Source organism: Spermophilus citellus (genome assembly GCF_964194105.1).
Source record: "Spermophilus citellus genome assembly, chromosome: 3".
NCBI classification, from domain to species: domain Eukaryota; kingdom Metazoa; phylum Chordata; class Mammalia; order Rodentia; family Sciuridae; genus Spermophilus; species Spermophilus citellus.
Window position 1 is genome coordinate 125,993,659 of NC_138184.1, and position 17,292 is coordinate 126,010,950.

The window sequence follows — 17,292 nt, forward strand, 5'->3', positions numbered from 1 at the left end:
AATAGGATTTACAGGTACAGCATTTTACTTTCTTTCATCCTCATGCAGTTTGAGGGAGGAAAAAAGAGCATGCACTGTGCTCCTTTTACCCATAAGAAAGGCGGGGAGGGTCCTACAGCTAACTTAAAAATGCACTTTGTATTCTTAGCTCAAATCTGAACTCTGGGGGAATCTTCTTTGGGTGTGAATTTTGAGACTATCATAACGTGAAACATTATCATCTTCACAGCTTGCATAAGATTTCCCCAGCTGCCCAATTATAAGAATCCCCAGGAAGAGATTTTTTTTTAAAGCAACAAATTGGAGCCCCATCCTATTCCCCCACCCCAGCATAAGCAGAATCAGATTTAATCAAGAGCAAGGACCATGGGCATCTGTGGAGTAAATGTCTGTAGTATTTCTGGTGTGAACATTTAGAAAGCATTAGAACATTTATTGTTGGTGCTATGATTAGGGTATACTCCCCTCCAGAATTTCTCATTGTGATGATGCAAACGACCATGGTAGGGCCACCCTCTGCCTGGAGTCACCACAGATGTGTGGTCATCAGAGCTCTTGGTCTGGGGCACCAGGGAGACATCTGGCAGGCTCCCTCAGAGCTCAGCTGTGTCTGTCCTGGCACTGCAGGGTTAGCCCTAGTGTTTACCCCCTCACAAGCTCTTCTGGAAAGAGTATACTGGCTTCTGTGAGCTGTGTGCTTCAGGGGCTGCTGCCTGGTTCACCCTGAGAGTCTTAGGGTGCCCCTGAGTTTTCAATCTGTCTGCATCAGCCCTGGTGTCTGCCCCTAGCACTGCTAAACAGCAATGCAAATTTTAAAATCAAGTTTTAATCAATGGTCTCTGTGCTTCAATATGACAGAAGTCCCCTATAGCCCACTTGCTCTCTCCTTACAGGCCCCTCCAGTGATGATCCCCTGGGCGGAAGACTCCGGAAACTGAGCCTTGGACAGTATGATAATGATGCTGGAAGCCAACTGTCCTTCTCCAAGTGTGGATGGGGAAAGGCCGGCATGGACTCAGCCTCAAGCCATGAGCCGTTTCCCTCTCCAGCAGATATCAAAGAGGTGTGTGCTGGGCCCCCTCCCCAACTCAGTTTCTTCCTACTGACTTTCTGTCCTAGGGCTCAGGACAACAGCTATGCTTAGCCCCTGAACTCAGCTACATAAACCTCTTGTACCCACTTCTCTCCTATCTCACAGTCACCATTCTTCAGCTTCAAGGCAGGTGGTTTGATTGGGTGCACAGGTGTGTGGTCAGACAGCCTGGGTGGGGATCCTTATACACCCAGAGATGACTACGTGCAGGCTGCCTCACACAGGTCACCTGAGCCTCTGCATTCTGATGTGTAGAGTGGCCGCAGGTATGAAGCCCGTAGGTGGGTTGAGAGAGCTGGAGATAGGACAGTCATGGCCTTGGCTGGACTCCATAGGTGGACAGCACAGCAGACTTCTGGGCCACCACACAGGGCCCCAAATGTTCCATCTAGAAACTTTGGGATTGTGTCTCCAAGAGGCTCCACCAACAGGAGCATCTCCTGTCCCTTCTGGAAAGTATAGTTAAGGCTTCTGATCAGAATCAGAGTAGCTCAGGTCAGCCAACCCAAATGATAACCCTCTTTATTTCTTCTCAAATTGGAAAAAGTTGAAACCTACAGAATATTCAGGAAGAAAAGGTCATTTTTAGTCTTAATTCACAAACAAAACCTATTTTGATATTTGGAATATTTCTTCCCAGTCATTTTTCTGTGCTGTGTGTTTAGCTTGTTGTGTAGTTTTACTTATCTATGGATGTACCCTAGTTAAAAGGATTAACTTTCAGTCAGCACCACAATGCACATTTCCCCTTGCTATTGCAGACTCTATCAACTTCTTCAATATGCTGTATAATACTGTATTAATACGATGGACCATAAGATACTTGACTGTTCTATTAAACATGAATGCTTTTCCCCATTTCTATGGCTGCAGGGGGGATGCTGGTTTCCTTCTCTTGTCCCCTCTCTCAGATGAGGATTTGGATCCACCAACCATCCTGGAGGGCTTCAGCTGTGTGCAGAGGACTTTGCCCTGACTCCCCATTCTTATATTCTCCTTCCCATGCCAATTTCAGACGATGATCACTGCATATCCCCCAGACCTCGACATGATCGACGGTAGGATTTTAAATACCAAGGAGTCCGTATGTTCGACCCCAGCATTCCCCGTGTCTCCAGAAACACCATATGGTAAGAAAGAAGCACATTAGCTGTGTACAACTTGCCACCACAAGGAAGAGAGTGACATGCCCCTGCTGTGCTCTCTTTTCCAGTGAAAACACCTCCACGCTACCCTCCATTCAGCCCACCTGAGCCTCAGACGAGCAGCCCGGCCAGTCTGCACAAAGGAGGACGGGGTAAGAATTCTCCCTGCTTTGGGTGTTGGAGAATGAGGCAGCTATGGGTACCATGTTCACGAGTGCCATTTCTCGAAAGACAACTCTTAGGTAGAGCTATTGCCATTGAGGTCAAATCTAAAAAGCGTGCATGACAATGGGTCTTACCAGGGAAGGTCTTGGGCTGTGGTTATAAATGCGCTCTTGGGTATGGCAACAATACAACATCAGATTGCTTCCTGGCATCCTGCAGGAGTGCTCCTGTTCAACACTCCCATCCTGTACTGAAGCATGGTCAGGTGGCTCTATTGGCAGTTTAGCATGGGTGCTTTAATCTTAATGGGTGCTAGCTTTACTGGCCAGCATGGATTTGGAAAGAAGAAGCCAGAATGCCCGTCCTCCTTTCTGGAGAAATTTGGTCCTAGCAAAGAGGAAGGTCTCTGCCTGCATTCTCCTGCATGGAAATCTCTAGGTGCTGTTGCCCCTGCTTCCTGTCTATGCACACCTTTCATGGCTGCTTTTGGTCCTTTCTCCAGGGTCTCCCTGGTTGACCTTCAATATTCTATGTTGTGTTCATCTGCACAGCTGGCCCATGGAGGTACCATCTGTGGGACAGGCCTTAAGGGTGCCTACTCAGCGCTCCTCTTAGGCGGATGTTAACCAGGTGCTTTGGGAGCCCAGGATGGGGCAAAGTTGGGCAGGAAGAGAGAGGATGTTACCTAGAGTTTCATGAACATTTAAAGTTGCCTCTCTCTCTGTGACTTTAGATTGTTTATGAAGCTGCTTTTCTACCCTGGTGAGGGTAAGCAAGGGGCCTTTTTTATGGTTATTGGACATATTGTTTGGTAATGAGGACAATTAAATTATATTTAATTCTAGCCCCATACCCAGGAGCAGCTGCAGCAATGATAGCTGGTTCTCCTTTCCCTCTTTGTCCAGAAGAAACCAAGTGTCTGTTTAATTTAATGAAAGGGCAATGCTTCTGTCATCCACAGTATATAGCAATTAAACTATCTCAGCAGGCATGACTGAAATTTAATGTAAGAAAAAGTGTTCACAGCATTGCTTCATTTCTGCTTCATTATATGTGCATTACACTCAGATGAGTGGGGGTGGCTGTTTAAATATGCATTTGAGTGTATTGGACTCACACATGTAAGGCCACACATGTATCCTTTTTTATGTTTATAATTTAGGTAGATGTCAAGAGAGGAGCATTCTCTTCTACCCCACATAGTCCCTTCCTTCTCATTGAGTCAACCACACTTGATCCCTAAATTGAACTTATATAGTGAATTTGAACTAGAACCCACAGCTCTCTGGCCTGAATTATTTCCTGCAGCACCAAGACCAGATTCATTCAAAATGCACAGATGACTAGCAGTGGAAAGTGAGTCATGAACTTGAGGAAAGAAGACATTAGAAAAAGCTTTCAAGTTCACTAGCAGCTCATGATCTTCTGGAATCATTCTTTGAGCATTAAGAGAATTTTGAGTCTCCACTAAACTCAAGAAAGGCTTAGGAAACAGGAAAGTGCCTCAGAGCTGACAGATATATGCCAACTTGATTGTTTCTACCTAAAGATGGGCAGCGTTTCTCCTCGTGTGAGCAGGATGGAGCCCTGCACACCATGTGGTGGATTTCAGCGCAGCCCATGCATCTATGCAAATATTCACTGGGAAGAAGTGGGCTTTGCTTTTTAAATATAGAACCAGACACCATAAGAGTAATGAATCTTCTGAATGTTTTACTCAAAAGTTTCCAGGAAAGGTTGACTTCATATTAGTTCCCAAGAAGTACAGAGACCCATAACTTTGGCTTAATGGATGTTTTGGTCCTTGAGCCCCTGAGCTTGCCTGAGAATATCACCTACTCTGCAAAGTCAAACAGAGTCATTGGACTCCACTGAAAAGGATTAAGTACAGGACTTTCCCTCTGTTTTTTATAAGATACTTTGCTTTAATTTGTAAATGGTATAAGGTTACTCTTCATGTTATCCTCATTTTACAGATAAGGAAACTGACATAAAGGAGTTGAGGAAATTGTCTGAGCCATGTAACTAGGCAGTGGTAAAGCCTGAATCCAGACCAGACAGCTTGACCAGTGAGTCAGCCACTGACAGATGTCATGACTGGAAGAGCACATGGCAGATCTTAGTCATGGATGACTATGACTCAAATACTTGGTGAACGCTATGAACCTCCTCCTCTGTTCTAATCCCTACCATTCTAACCACTGTGTGGTCCTCATGTAATATCCTCTCTATGTCTATAGTAACGCCTGGTCATGTATCATTTACAGCTAAACAGTGATGTGCGTATAAATGAAGTTCCAGTCTTAATTAATGGTGAGGAAATCTTCTGAGGAATGTGTCTTAGGAAATTTAGTTGTTGTGTGAACATCATAGAGTGTACCACAAAAACCAAGATGGCTATGACATTGCTAGTCAATATAATCCTAGAGTCACCATTGTATTTGCAGTTCACTATTAACTGAAATGTTATTAGGCAGCATGTGATTTTGTTTTAAAATATCATTGATGGGAGGCTGTGCTTCCTGCAGGGCAAATTAGACTTACTTTTTCCTATTCTTTCTATTAAGTACAGCTGAAAATCCCAGCCAACATATAAAATAAATATTAAAAAACAACAACTGTGAAAGGTAAGGAGGAAAATGTTGACTAGCCAGGAACGTTGGGTAAGTCACCCAGAGTAGACTATAGACTGGATTAAAACCATGCAGAGCATATCTTTAACTATAATGGAATTAAACCAGAAATCAGGAAAGGAAGTAATACGAAAATCTTTTTTTAAACATTTTAATATTTTTTTTAATAATTTTTGATTTTTATAAAAATGAACAAAAATTATAAATCCAAAATTAGGAAAGAGAATATTTAAAATGATAAAAGTGCTGCAAATATTACAGACACAACCCAATATAAAAAGGGAAAATATATATTGATTAGTTACCTGACTCAATCCTAAAATATACATTTTAAGTTATTGGTTTGATTAACATTTGTGAAAAAAATAAATATTTTGAGATGGGGCATAGATTAGAGCAATTCAAACACATTTTTAAAAAAATATGTAGAAATGAAGTAATATCCTTATGAATATTCCATGGGTCAAAGAGGAAGGAAGTCTCAAGGGAATATACAAAAACATGTTGAATTGAATAAAAACAAAAGTAAAACATCAAAATTTATGGGATATAGCCAAAGCAGTGCAGGGAGGAAAATTTATAGTAGTACGTATATACATTGCAAAAAAGAGTCTGAAATGAATAGTTGAAACTCTTATTTCCAATGCCTAGAAAAAGCAGAGCAAACTCAAGGAAGGAGATATTCAAAGCAAGCAGAAACGAATAACACTGAAAGGAGAAACAATAGAGAAAATAAGTGAGAGAAAGAAAAAATTGATAGGAACTAGAGTAGCCAAAACAATTTTGAAGAATTAACGGGAAGGGAGGACCATTCCTAATTTGAAGGCTTAGATTGCTATTGTGGTCAAGACTGGTGTTGGTGAAGGCACAGACACATAGATCAGTGGAACAGGATGGAGAACCCACGGGTAGATCTACACCAAGTATGCCCACCTGATTTCGACAGAGGAGCAAAGGCAAGTTGTTAGAGCAGAGGCGACCTTCTGACAAAGGTGCCAGGGCAATTGAACACCCTCAGATGAGGTATTGAACCTCAAGTGGATGTCAGTTTATGCTGAAACTAACTTGAAAAGGATCTTTGACTTAAATCCAAAAAAAGTAAAACTATAACATTTTTAGAAAAAAGTAAGAGAAAACCTTTGGGATCCAGGGTTAGATTAAAAAGAGAGAGAGAGAGTGACTTGACATCAAAAGCATGAGCCATAAAAAGAAGAACTGATAAACTAGACTTCATCAGAATAGAAAACTTGTGCTATGGTAAGAGGCTTTGAAGAGGATAAAAAGATAAAGTATAGACTGGGAGGAAATATTTTCAAATCATCTAAGAAAGGAATATCATCTAAAATACATAAAGTGTTCTCACCACTCAAAAGGAAAAAAAGTAAACAAGTGGACAAGAGACATAAAGAGACACATCACCAAAGAAGATGCATAGGCGGCAATTGAGCACATGAAAAGATGCTCCATGTCTTTATCTATTAGAGAAATACAATTTTTTTTCTTTTTTTGCACTGGGGATTGAACCCAGGGGTGCTTAATCACTGAGCCACATCACCAGCCCTTTTTATGTTTCGAGACAGGGTCTTGCTGAGTTGCTTAGGTCCTCACTAAATTGTTGAGGCTGGCCTTAAACTTTCCATCTTCCTGCCTCAGCCTCCTGATCAGCTGGGATTATAGGCATGTATCATCACAACCATACCAGGTGAGGAATGGAAGTTAAAGCCACAATGAGTCCTCTCTACACGCCTATCTAAACAGTGAAAATAAAAATAGTGACAACAGCAATTGCTCATGAGGATGTAGAGAAACAATCCTTCAGATACTGCTGGTGGGAATGCTAAAACTTGCAATCAATTTGGAGAACAGTTGGGCAGTTTCTTAATAAAAAACAAAAACTAAATAGGCACCTACCATATGCCCCAAGTGATTGCATTCCTGGACATTTATCCCAGAGAAATAGATTTATGTTCACATAAAAGCCTGTTCACTTGAGGAAGTTTGGAGTTGTGGCTCAGTGGTAGAGTGCTTGCCTTGCATTTAGAGGTCACTGGGTTCGATCCTCAGCACCACATAAAAATAAAATAAAGGGATTGTGTCCATTTACAACTGAAATAATGTTTTTTAAAAACCTGTTCACAAATATTTATAGTAGCTTTATTTAGATAGCCCAAGTGGGGAAACAATCTAGATGTTCTTCAATAAGTGAGTGATTAAACAGATGGTAGTACATCACTACTGTGGAATACTGCTCAGCAGGCAAAAGGAATTACTGATACACACATCTACCTGGATGGCTCTCCAGAGAATGAGGCTGATTGAGAAGAGCCTATACCAAAAGCTGATGCAGTGAATGATCTCAGTTGTATTGCATTTTTTTCCCATAGCCAAAATTATAGAAATGGAGAACAGATTAATTTTTTTAGTAAGGGTTAAGCAGGGCAGGGGAGGAGGGAAAATGGGAGTAACTGAAAGGGTAGCAGGAGGTATCCTTGTGGTGCTGGAACATTCTGTGACTCCACTAACTCAACATTATCATCCAAGTGTAATTTTACAGGTTGCTAGTGTTTTTTGGGGGGTGGGGGGAGTACAGAGTATCCCTGTGTAACGGCTTACAGCTGCCCGTGAATCCACAGTGATTTCAAAATTTAAAAAAAGTTTAATTAAAACATGTCGGGTGAGTGTCGTTGACAGAACTGGCAGTGAGCTGCCAATAGTGGGAGCTGGGTCAAGGCCACCAGGAGGCTGGGCCATTTTGCCTACTTCTGTTTTGTTTGGAATTTTCTATAATTAAAAAGTTAAAATGTGAAAAAAAAAATCCTTGGTGTTAGATACACCTCACTGTTGCCCACACCTGTATACTGAGCACTCTCATTCCCTGGTGCTCTGCTGGGCCAGCAGGAGCCCGGAGGAGCCCTGCCCTATGGAAGTGTAGCCAGTAGAGCAGCCGCAGAGGGATCCCAGGATCCCTGCACAGGGCCCAGGCTCCAGGGAGGAAACTGGAAGACTAGGTCAGTGGATCTTCACTGTCTGTTTGTTAGGAGGTCAGAGATACTTAAAGGATGAGTAGGGTTAACTAGGAATTCAAGGCAGGGGGAGAGAGTGTTTGGGATGGTGAGGTAGCAGGTGCGGAGACCAGGACATGCTGGTGCAACATTATGGCAGGTACAGCATAGGACATGCTGGTGATCAGGGAGGGACCTGCAGGGGAGTGGTGGTGGGACCCAAACCTGAGGAAGTTTGGCCAGACCAGTGCTTTTTTGCAGGCCCCAGAAGGCAGTAGTGGGATGGCCATAAATGTGAGGTCAGCACCAAGCCTCCAGGAGGCAGAATGGTGGTGTGAATGGGCAGTCAAGTTACAGAGGGTAAACCAAAGTGGTTTCATAATAGATGAGAGGAAGTCTGAATGTTGGATATTTATTTGGTGCAACCTACTGCCTTAATGAAATGGATTTAGGCACGGTGGTTGATTTGGTTGCTATTATCGTTATGGTGTGAATTATGTTCTGACTTCTTGTTAGTTCATATGCAGTTACCATAATGCTGTCTACATAAAATTCCCTCCTGCATCTTAGTAAGCAAACAGAAAGCAACCGAAGCATCCTCTAGATTTATTAATAGCTAGGTGAATTAAAGAAGCCTTTATTGAATAATAGGAAAAACAGTAAGTAAGGGGGAAGAGTGCCCAAGCCAGGGCCTGCCAGCACCTGCTGGGCAGAGAGCCAATTTTAGAATGCTAGGGACTTTGTGAGCCAGTCGACATCTCCTGAGCGGCTTGAGGTCTGCCAGTGCGGGTGTATTTTCACCACAGTATTTGGCAAGTGCTGCAAATTAACTTTCTCCTTGCCTCAAGCTTCTCTATTACCCAGAAGAGTAGAAATTAATTGTACCACCATTTTTTTTTTCTGTTAGGTTATAACTGGTGGTGAAGATCTAAATGACCATTGCACTTTGACAGATTGTCTTCATCAGAATTTGAGTCCCATCTCTAGGCATTGTCATCACAACACGCCACACTGCCCCCCAGCAGACAGGGAAGCCAGGGAAGTGCAGACAAGATGGTGTCTGGTGATTCCTGTCCTGATGGTCATCTCTTCCTGGTCAAATTCCAGATACACGCACATCTTGGCTCTGATACTTCTTAACAGAATGATTTCAGTCAGGTCTTGGGCCCTCTCTGAGCTTTGGTATCATTTTCTGTACAAAAGAGTAAGCAATTCCTACTAAACCTGGTTCCTGTGGAGAGCTGACCAGAACATGCAGCCCAGGTACCTGTTCAGACCTGATGGACGTTCAGGAAACATTTTGTATAAAATCATAATAACATAAGCAGCGAAAGGAAAGGTGATGTCATAAGCTGTGGAAAACCAGTGATGGTCATCGTGTAGACAGTAGCACAGTGTATGTTTAAGTCTATGTTCTGCTGCTATAATAATATTACAGACTGGGTAATTATAATAAACAGAAATTTATTTGGCTTGCAGTTCTTAGAATCTGGGAAGTCCTAGATGGAGGAGCCACTTCTGGTGAGGAACTTCTCATTGGATCATGATATGACAGAAGGCATCAAATGGAGGGAGGGAGAGAGAGACAGAGAAAAAGAGAGGGGAGATGGAAGATGTTGAGTTCTACCTTTTATCAGGAACTCACTCCTGAGAAAACAGTGCTCATCCATTCATGAGGTCAGAGCCCCATGGCCTAAACACATCTTAAAGGACCTACTCCTCAACACTATTGTATCAGGATTATTTCCAACACACAAACTTTGAGGGGCACATTCAGACCATAGAAGAGAACATGAGTTGGTGACAGAGAAGCACTCTCGAACCCCCTCCCTCAGTGGGTGAGAGCCAGGGAAACCTGCTCTTTCCAGGCACAGGGCCCTTATACACTGGCTCTACCTCAAGTGCTCATCTTTAAATGACTGCACCCACTCCAGGAACGTGATGGGTATTTAAGTACTGACTCACGCAATTAATATTTCAATGGGAATTCAGATGGGACTTAATTCTTCTGGGAGTGTGTTGTGATTTAAAAATTTGGGGGACAGGTACTGGGGGTGGCAGTGGGAAGGTATCTGGGGCTGTATATCCAGGGTCCTGTGAGGGACACTTTGGGCTTCTCAAGGGCAGGGATCTACCAGGTCTTCCACCTGGGACCCTCCAGCATGAGCTTTCAGTGTACCTATCTTTTGAAACATTATCAGCCCAGCCAGTGTACTCCAGAAACGTGTGCTGGGGGACAATATCCCTAAATTCCTTGAAGTTGCAGATGAGAGCCCCCAAAGCAAATATTTTTCTTGAAAATGAAAACATTTGTAAGAATTTGAGTAAAGGACTCATTTAATCTGTCTTTGCATAGGTAAAATTGAGGAGATTTTGAACTTTAAGATGTAAATTATTATTGTTTCTTATCTGATACTTAGCTATTATATTTTCAAATAAATGAAAAGAAACAAAACCATAATAAAATATTTCATGAAAGACATGTTAGTTTTTGATATATCTCAGCTTCCAAACTATTCCAAAAATAGTTTGTGGGTTTTTTGTTGTTGTTGCAGTTTTGTTTTGTTTTTAAGATGAGATAAAATTAGCCACTTTAAAGTGAACAATTAATTGGCATTTAGTACACTCATAATGTTGTACACCGTTACTCCTGTATAATTCTGGAACATTCTTGTCACATAACCGTTTTACAAGTGCTATTTTAAATGCTTTTGAGGACTTTTGCCTTCCGCAAAAGTGATTAACAGTTAATGTTTGCCTACGTCAAGATAGTACCTTTTATGTTTTGTTAATTTTATTTTGTGTCCCATTGTTCTGGAGAGTAGAGTTGGGTCATTTTGGGACCTGGTTTCTAATCATGTTGTCTCTTCTCAACTGTGGATCAGAGGCTTTGAGAGGGCTTGTAGGAGGTGCGTCAGTCCGTTTGCATGTTCTTGGGTTGACAGAGAACATGGAAGGATTTCAGAACTGGCTCAAGAGAGGGGACATGGTTTCCGTTAGTGCTGTTTCAACTCCTTGGATTTCAGTAGGTTTCAAAGGGCAAAAAATGGACAATGTTTGCCAGAAAGAGGAAGAAAAGGAGGATCCAAGAATATCTTGAGAGACAGGGATAGAGACAGAGACACAGTGAGTGAAATGGAAGGAGAAAAGATAGAGGAAGATAGAGTATTTCCAGGCAGTTCTTTACTTTGTTTAAAAAAGGGTTATCATCTTTTAAAGATTGGCAGATGACAGGATGCTTCCACTAATCTTTCCCTTTTCTTCCTGTTCCCGGCTCTCTTTTCTTTTGAATTTTTATGAACTTTTAATGAGAATGTTTATAATGGGGATAAAGCATGTACTGAACGTGGACCCCATGTATTTTTTATGGAGACCCTTGATTGCTTTGAATGCACATGATTATTTACATATACAATTTGTAAATAGGCAGAGGAATGCAGTGTCTGTTTACATGCCTGTGATAGAGTCTGCTTTCCCTTTGGTGCTAAAGCATGCGTCCTGTTGAGTGGTGACCCTCAAGTAACAGGCATGTGAATTAGCAAATGTTGCACCACTCCCCAGCCCAGATGAAGAACATGAAAAAAGAAAAGCAGACTGCTTCTAAATATATTTAAAAGCAAACATCAGGGACGGGTTCATGGAGTCAGAGTAAAGTGCCAGCCTGTGAATGTGCCTTTAGGAGTCTGTTGAAAAGAAAACATGTTCAGAAAAACCCAAGGAGTTGGCATCCTTTGCTTAACACCCATCATAGAGCAGTCCAGTTTGGAAGATCCCCACATGAGATGCAAGACTTTTTGACCATGCCAATTGTGTATTTATTTGCTTGCTTTTGGCTTAGGAATCTTTGTTTTTCTAATTTTATTTCTCATCTCACTTCATTACCCAATTCCAGTGGACTATTCTTGAACATCAGCCTATAAAAGTTATTATGATATACTGCCAACCGAAGTTTTGCACTTATCATATTTCCCAGCCCTACCAAATGCTCCTGGGCTACAGATGGCTCTGTGTCTGTGATCTTGCATTAGTTGCATATCTTCTTCAAACATCTTTTAAACTTAAGCAAAATAAGAATGTGTGTACTATGCATGGTATTGGGGGAACACTCTCAGAAGTGAGAAAATTTCAGCCTCAGTATGATGGTGCACCAGAAATATGTCTTGGGAATTTGTTTTTTAATTCAAAATGTGTTTCTTTGTTGAAGCATTTCCAGAGCCCCATTGTGTATCAACATCATGTTCTGTCCCTGGACTGGATGAGTGGGTTTATATCCTGAGTCTGGGGCACATCATACATAGGGCATGCCCCTTCTGAGATAGCCTGTGGCCAGTGTAGAACTCAGAATCCATTGTACACCCAGCTAAATCTGGGGCCTGTGCCTATCTCCCCTCAGCTCTGAGCTGTACAGGGCAGTGCTCCAGATAGGATAACACAGGGGTGGCTTGGATACAAGTGGGTGTGAAGCTGGCCCGGGCATAGGACCTGTTTGTGTGCCGCTTGCATGTCTCATGACCCCGTCCCCAGGCCCTGCTCTCTCATGCACCTCTTCCAATTCTGTCCCCTGTGACATTGTTGGCCAGCTGCCAGTAAAATGCCCTGGAGTTTTCTCTGAAACCTGTTGCCATCATCCTCTCAAAACGCCCCACTGGACCGGACACACTTGGAGGAGTGGGGATGGTGAGACGTGAAGAAGGGGTGTATGGCTGGAGTTGTTGAGAGATCCGCAGATTCTAACATTTTAGTTTGTCCCTCACTATTTGTTACTGGGCAGGACCTACTGGGTTAGAGCCCTCCAGGTATTAATAGAAATACCTAGTGTCCCCAGATTAGGATTCCTCCTCAAAAGAGGGACACATTGGCCTGACCATACCAATTAGGTAAAGAAGCATTCTTTTTAACTCCTGTCATCTTTTAGTTTGCAGTTGTCCTTCTGTATTTATGGGGATTGGTTCCCAGGACCCCCTGTGGATCAACATCTGTGGATACTCTGGTTCCTTCTATAAAATGCTATGGCATCTGCTTAGAACCTATATATACCCTCCCATATCTTTTTTCTTTTTTTTTTTCAATTTGTTCTAGGGATTGATCCCAAGGATGCTCTACCACTGGCTACATCCCCAGCCCTGTTTTTTTATTTTTTTATTTTTTATTTTGAGACAATGTCTTGCTAAGTTGCCCAGGCTGGCTTCAAACTTTTGATCTTCTTTCCTTTGCCTCCTGAGTCCCTGTGATTATGAGAGCGCCAGGTCCCTACCATATTTTTTAAGTCATCCCTAGTCTTCTAATATCTAATACAATGTAAGTATTATGTAAATATTCATACTATATTGCTTAGGAATAATGATTAGATAAAAAGTCTCTGTAAGTTCATCACAGATGCAATTAAAAAATATTTTTTATCCATAGTTGTTTGGTGTGGAACCTGAGGATTTGGAGGAGTCAAGTACATACATATATAGCATGTTATGTAGCACATGGATGGTCACGTATACATGTGCTTATAATTATACCTAGAGTTAGGCATTGTCACTTTATGAACACTTCTGATGAACCATGCACTTTTACATATATGCATATGTAAGAAAGGGAAAAATGAGTAAGTTTGCAAAAATCCAAAGGCAGGCAAATGCAAATGAGAATTTCTTTGTTTGGAAAAACATTTCTATGCAGAATCATGATTGCATCCCAGCATCTAGCACAGAGAATGTCCTGGATAAAAAATTAGTTATATTTTCCTTTCTTTTTTGTTGAGGGCAGGATACTATGAATTGAACCCAGAGGTGCTTAACGACTGAGCTGTATCCCCAGCCAGTTTTATATTTTATTTTGAGGAAGAGTCTTGCTGAGTTGCTGTGAACTTGCAAGCCTCCTATCTCATCCTCCTGAGCCATGTGCCACTGCAATGGGCTAATGAGTTAATTTTTCTAAAGACTGAATGGAATGAGGAAGATGACCTTTCCATTCTAGGGAGCTGAGTTCATCAGCCCTGCAAGAGGCCTGAGCCTGAAGCTTGTGAAAGAAGGGACCCGGATGGTTGGGTGGCCTTATACTGGCACCCTTGTTTGTAAGGGTGCAGCTGCACTTGCCAATTGTGGGACTGCTATCTTTCCCTGGGAGGCTGATTTGTGCTGGATCTCAGGATTTTGCTACCTTTCCATGAGTGTTCTGGCTGGTGCAAAGCAGAGGTTTGAAGCATATAGATCTCTTGAAGTTGGTAGCAGAGTTTCTGGGTTACCCGCACCCCATCCCCAGTGTCTGTCACCAACAGAATTGCCGCCTCCTGGAAATGAACCTTGAAATAACCCTAGTCCCTGGTGCTATAGCCAAGGAGAGAAAGAAGGCAAGGGGAGGTGGTGGAGAGTGTTCAGCAGATCCCCAGGAAGTTTTTAAATGTCTGTCGAAGTCTCCTTGGAATTGTCCAGATCATCACTTTGGCACGGGCAGACACAATGTGCCCAGCCTCCTTTTCTACCCATCCCAGTGGGTTGGATAGGATCCATCCAGCTTGTGGCATCCACAGAAGGAACAGGACCTGCCCTTGGGAGTGCCATCCCCATTACAGCCACTCTTCCTGGACCTGGAACACCATGACCTTTTCCCCCGAGCCACCTTCCTTTGTGCTAAGAGGGGCCACGGAAAAGGCTGGTTCTTCTGCCTCCACTGATCCTGCTCCTTCTGTGGTCAGGCATTTCCAACAGCCTCCTTTGCAGGAGTGGCTGCCTTTCTGATACGTAAACAACTTGGAGGAAGTGCCTACTCAGACCTATGGGAGGAGGGTCCTGCCCATACTCTAGGACATGTGCCCAAAAGTCCTGGGTGAGCCATATCTTCTAGTGAGAGACGTTTACCAGTTCACATCCACCAGGTTGGTGAGTGTGCCTACACAAGCTGGGCCCATTCTGCAGGCTACTCTGGAAGCATGCTGTGTGTGTGAATGTGTGTTTGCTTGTGTGTGAAACTCCAGGACGATAGTCTGAGGGCAGCGCCTACCAGTGTGCAGGAAAGGAGGCATCCCAGGAGGGACACAGGACCTTCTCTCCTAGGGAAAGCCTTCTAGCAGAACTAATATCTGTTCTAGCATTGGAAGAGTGAGTGGGACTTTGCCAGACCCATAAAATACAAGAAGCCACTCTATGCTGGCCTAATGGTCCAACTCTGTATAACCTGCCATGTTTCCAAGGGCCCCTGTGTTGGGCTAGGTGGTCTATGTTACAGTCAAATTTCAGGCCTCATGGAATAGAGCACCGGCTTCCACTTGACTGACAGAAAGTGTCCCAAACTCTGTAAAAATGTGGGATCTTAACCAAAAACTCAGTCCTTGTCCTTGATGCCAATTCAATAATGAGGACAAGGTTTTGAGAAAAAGGAAAAAGAAGTTCCATTGCTTTGCTAGCGAAGGAGAAGCACAGGGGACTACAGTCCCTGAGGCCTTAAAGCTATTCAAAGGCTACATTCCAGGTGTGAGCTGACAGGGGTTCCCAGGGCCCCCTAATGGTGTGTTAGGATTCACTAGTTAATTTGTCCCACATCCTCTGGCAGATAAATCCTTGCAGTGGAGCACTGATAACTCAAGGTAATCTTGTTCCCCGCCCCCAGTTTAGGGAGGGGGAGAGGGAGAAGAGGAAAAGGAAAACAGATCCCTTTAAAAAAATAAAGCTTAGAGCTATATTCTAAAAGTGAACTGGACCACTGTTACAGGATCATTTGTAATGGGGTTTGCAGAATGTATAGGAGGTCATCAATTGGTTTAGGGATCATCAATTGGCTTATCCTTTCAGATAGAGGAAAGCATATGAGCAGAGGAAGAAGAAAGGGTTATAGGATATGGATATTGCCAACAACCTATGGGTGGGATAGGCTACCAGCCAGGTGAAGGGGACTGGGGTGAGATCTGTTACAGGAACCCACTGTGGCCAGGAGGAAAGCCTGAGCAGGCAGTGACGGGTGGGATGTACAGTTGGAAAGTCCACTGGGCTTTCTTGGGCAGGGATGAAGTGAAGGGCCTGGTGAGGGGCAGATCACCCCATCCAGGGGAGTGGGATCAGCGTGGTCCTTTCTGCCTGAGACTCCAAGGCCTCCATGCCCTCTGACCCAGGAGGGGCAGGTATTAGGGTGTGCCTAGTGAGTTCTGTTGCTTGTCCCTTGGATGACAGCGGGGTCTGAGCCAGCCATGAAGCACTAGCTTAAAGAGGGGAGGAGGAAAGAGAGGGAAAAGAAGTGGAAAGGAAGCAAACTGCAGCCGTGGAGCGAGGCGGGGCCACGTCTGGAGGCACTGACTGGGCAGGCCGCCCGCAACAGCCCGCGGCAGCCCAACAATCCCGGGATTCTTTCCTCGGACCAGCTCTCCCGCCGCCCTCTGAATGGGCCTCTTTGGAGGTGGCTGCCCCGCCTCCCTCCCGGACTCCCCCGGGACAGGCCGGAACACAGCGCCCTGCCTGGGTGGGTGGGGGACGCCGCTGGGGCTGGGACTGTGGAAGACACTCACCACATAGGGCCGCTGGGGACAGATTCTACAGAGTGCCTGCAATAAAGCCCATGTCTTCAGGCCCTTCCATGGACTGACCTGGCCCCCAGGTGCCCAGGTAAGCCCGACAGTGGAACTTTTGGGTGGCTAATTCCTGTTCAGCCCCTGCTCCTCCGTCCTCTCCAGTGCTCCTGCACCTCTGGCCACCTCCAGTTGCTGAAACCTGACCTGGGGTATGGGGGAGGGGTGGGGAGGAGGATAAGGTATGATGCAGAAAGCAAGAGGTCAGGAAGCCTGTGTAGGGCTTGGGAAGAGAACTATCTGGTCCTGTCGTCCCCTAAACACTTGATGACAGCTCTCAAGTCCTCAGGGCTTTGGGACAAAATGCCCTAGCCCTTCAGCCGGGAGGGTTTTTCCTTCTAGGGGAAAGGGTGCTTTTGTCTTTGCTGAGATTCACTGCAGTGAACAAAAGCCTGGTTTACAGATGTGCAGCTTTTCCGGAGCGGGACTGCTTCCCAGCAAGGAACATTCTTCTGCGGAAGCAGATAAGTGAGCCTGCCTCATTCCAGGGCTGTCACTGTCCACCCCCCAGCGCCTGAGGGATTCGATTGGGGCTGCCCCTGGCAGGCACCCTCAGAGACCCAGGAGGCCGGCTCCTGGAAGATCAGAGATTGGAGCACAGCTTCTTCAGAGAAGCAGTTGTTTCTGCTACAGGCTGAAAGCAAGCATTAGGAACAGATGCTGGGGTTTAAAATGAGATTTACTGTTGTCCTTACTATGGTTGGCGCAA

General features: G+C 44.1%; 1 protein-coding gene across 8 annotated transcripts in view; it reads left to right on the forward strand.

The window, feature by feature from the left end:
- Positions 1-17,292, forward strand: part of TNS3 (tensin 3) — a 275,924-nt gene that overhangs the window by 212,583 nt on the left and 46,049 nt on the right. For all 8 annotated transcript variants that reach the window (XM_081287962.1, XM_081287963.1, XM_081287957.1 and 5 more), the window contains 3 exons: positions 894-1,063; positions 2,109-2,223; positions 2,307-2,390. In XM_081287962.1, coding sequence (XP_081144088.1) covers positions 894-1,063; positions 2,109-2,223; positions 2,307-2,390 — 369 coding nt within the window. The remainder of the gene's footprint in view (positions 1-893; positions 1,064-2,108; positions 2,224-2,306; positions 2,391-17,292) is intronic.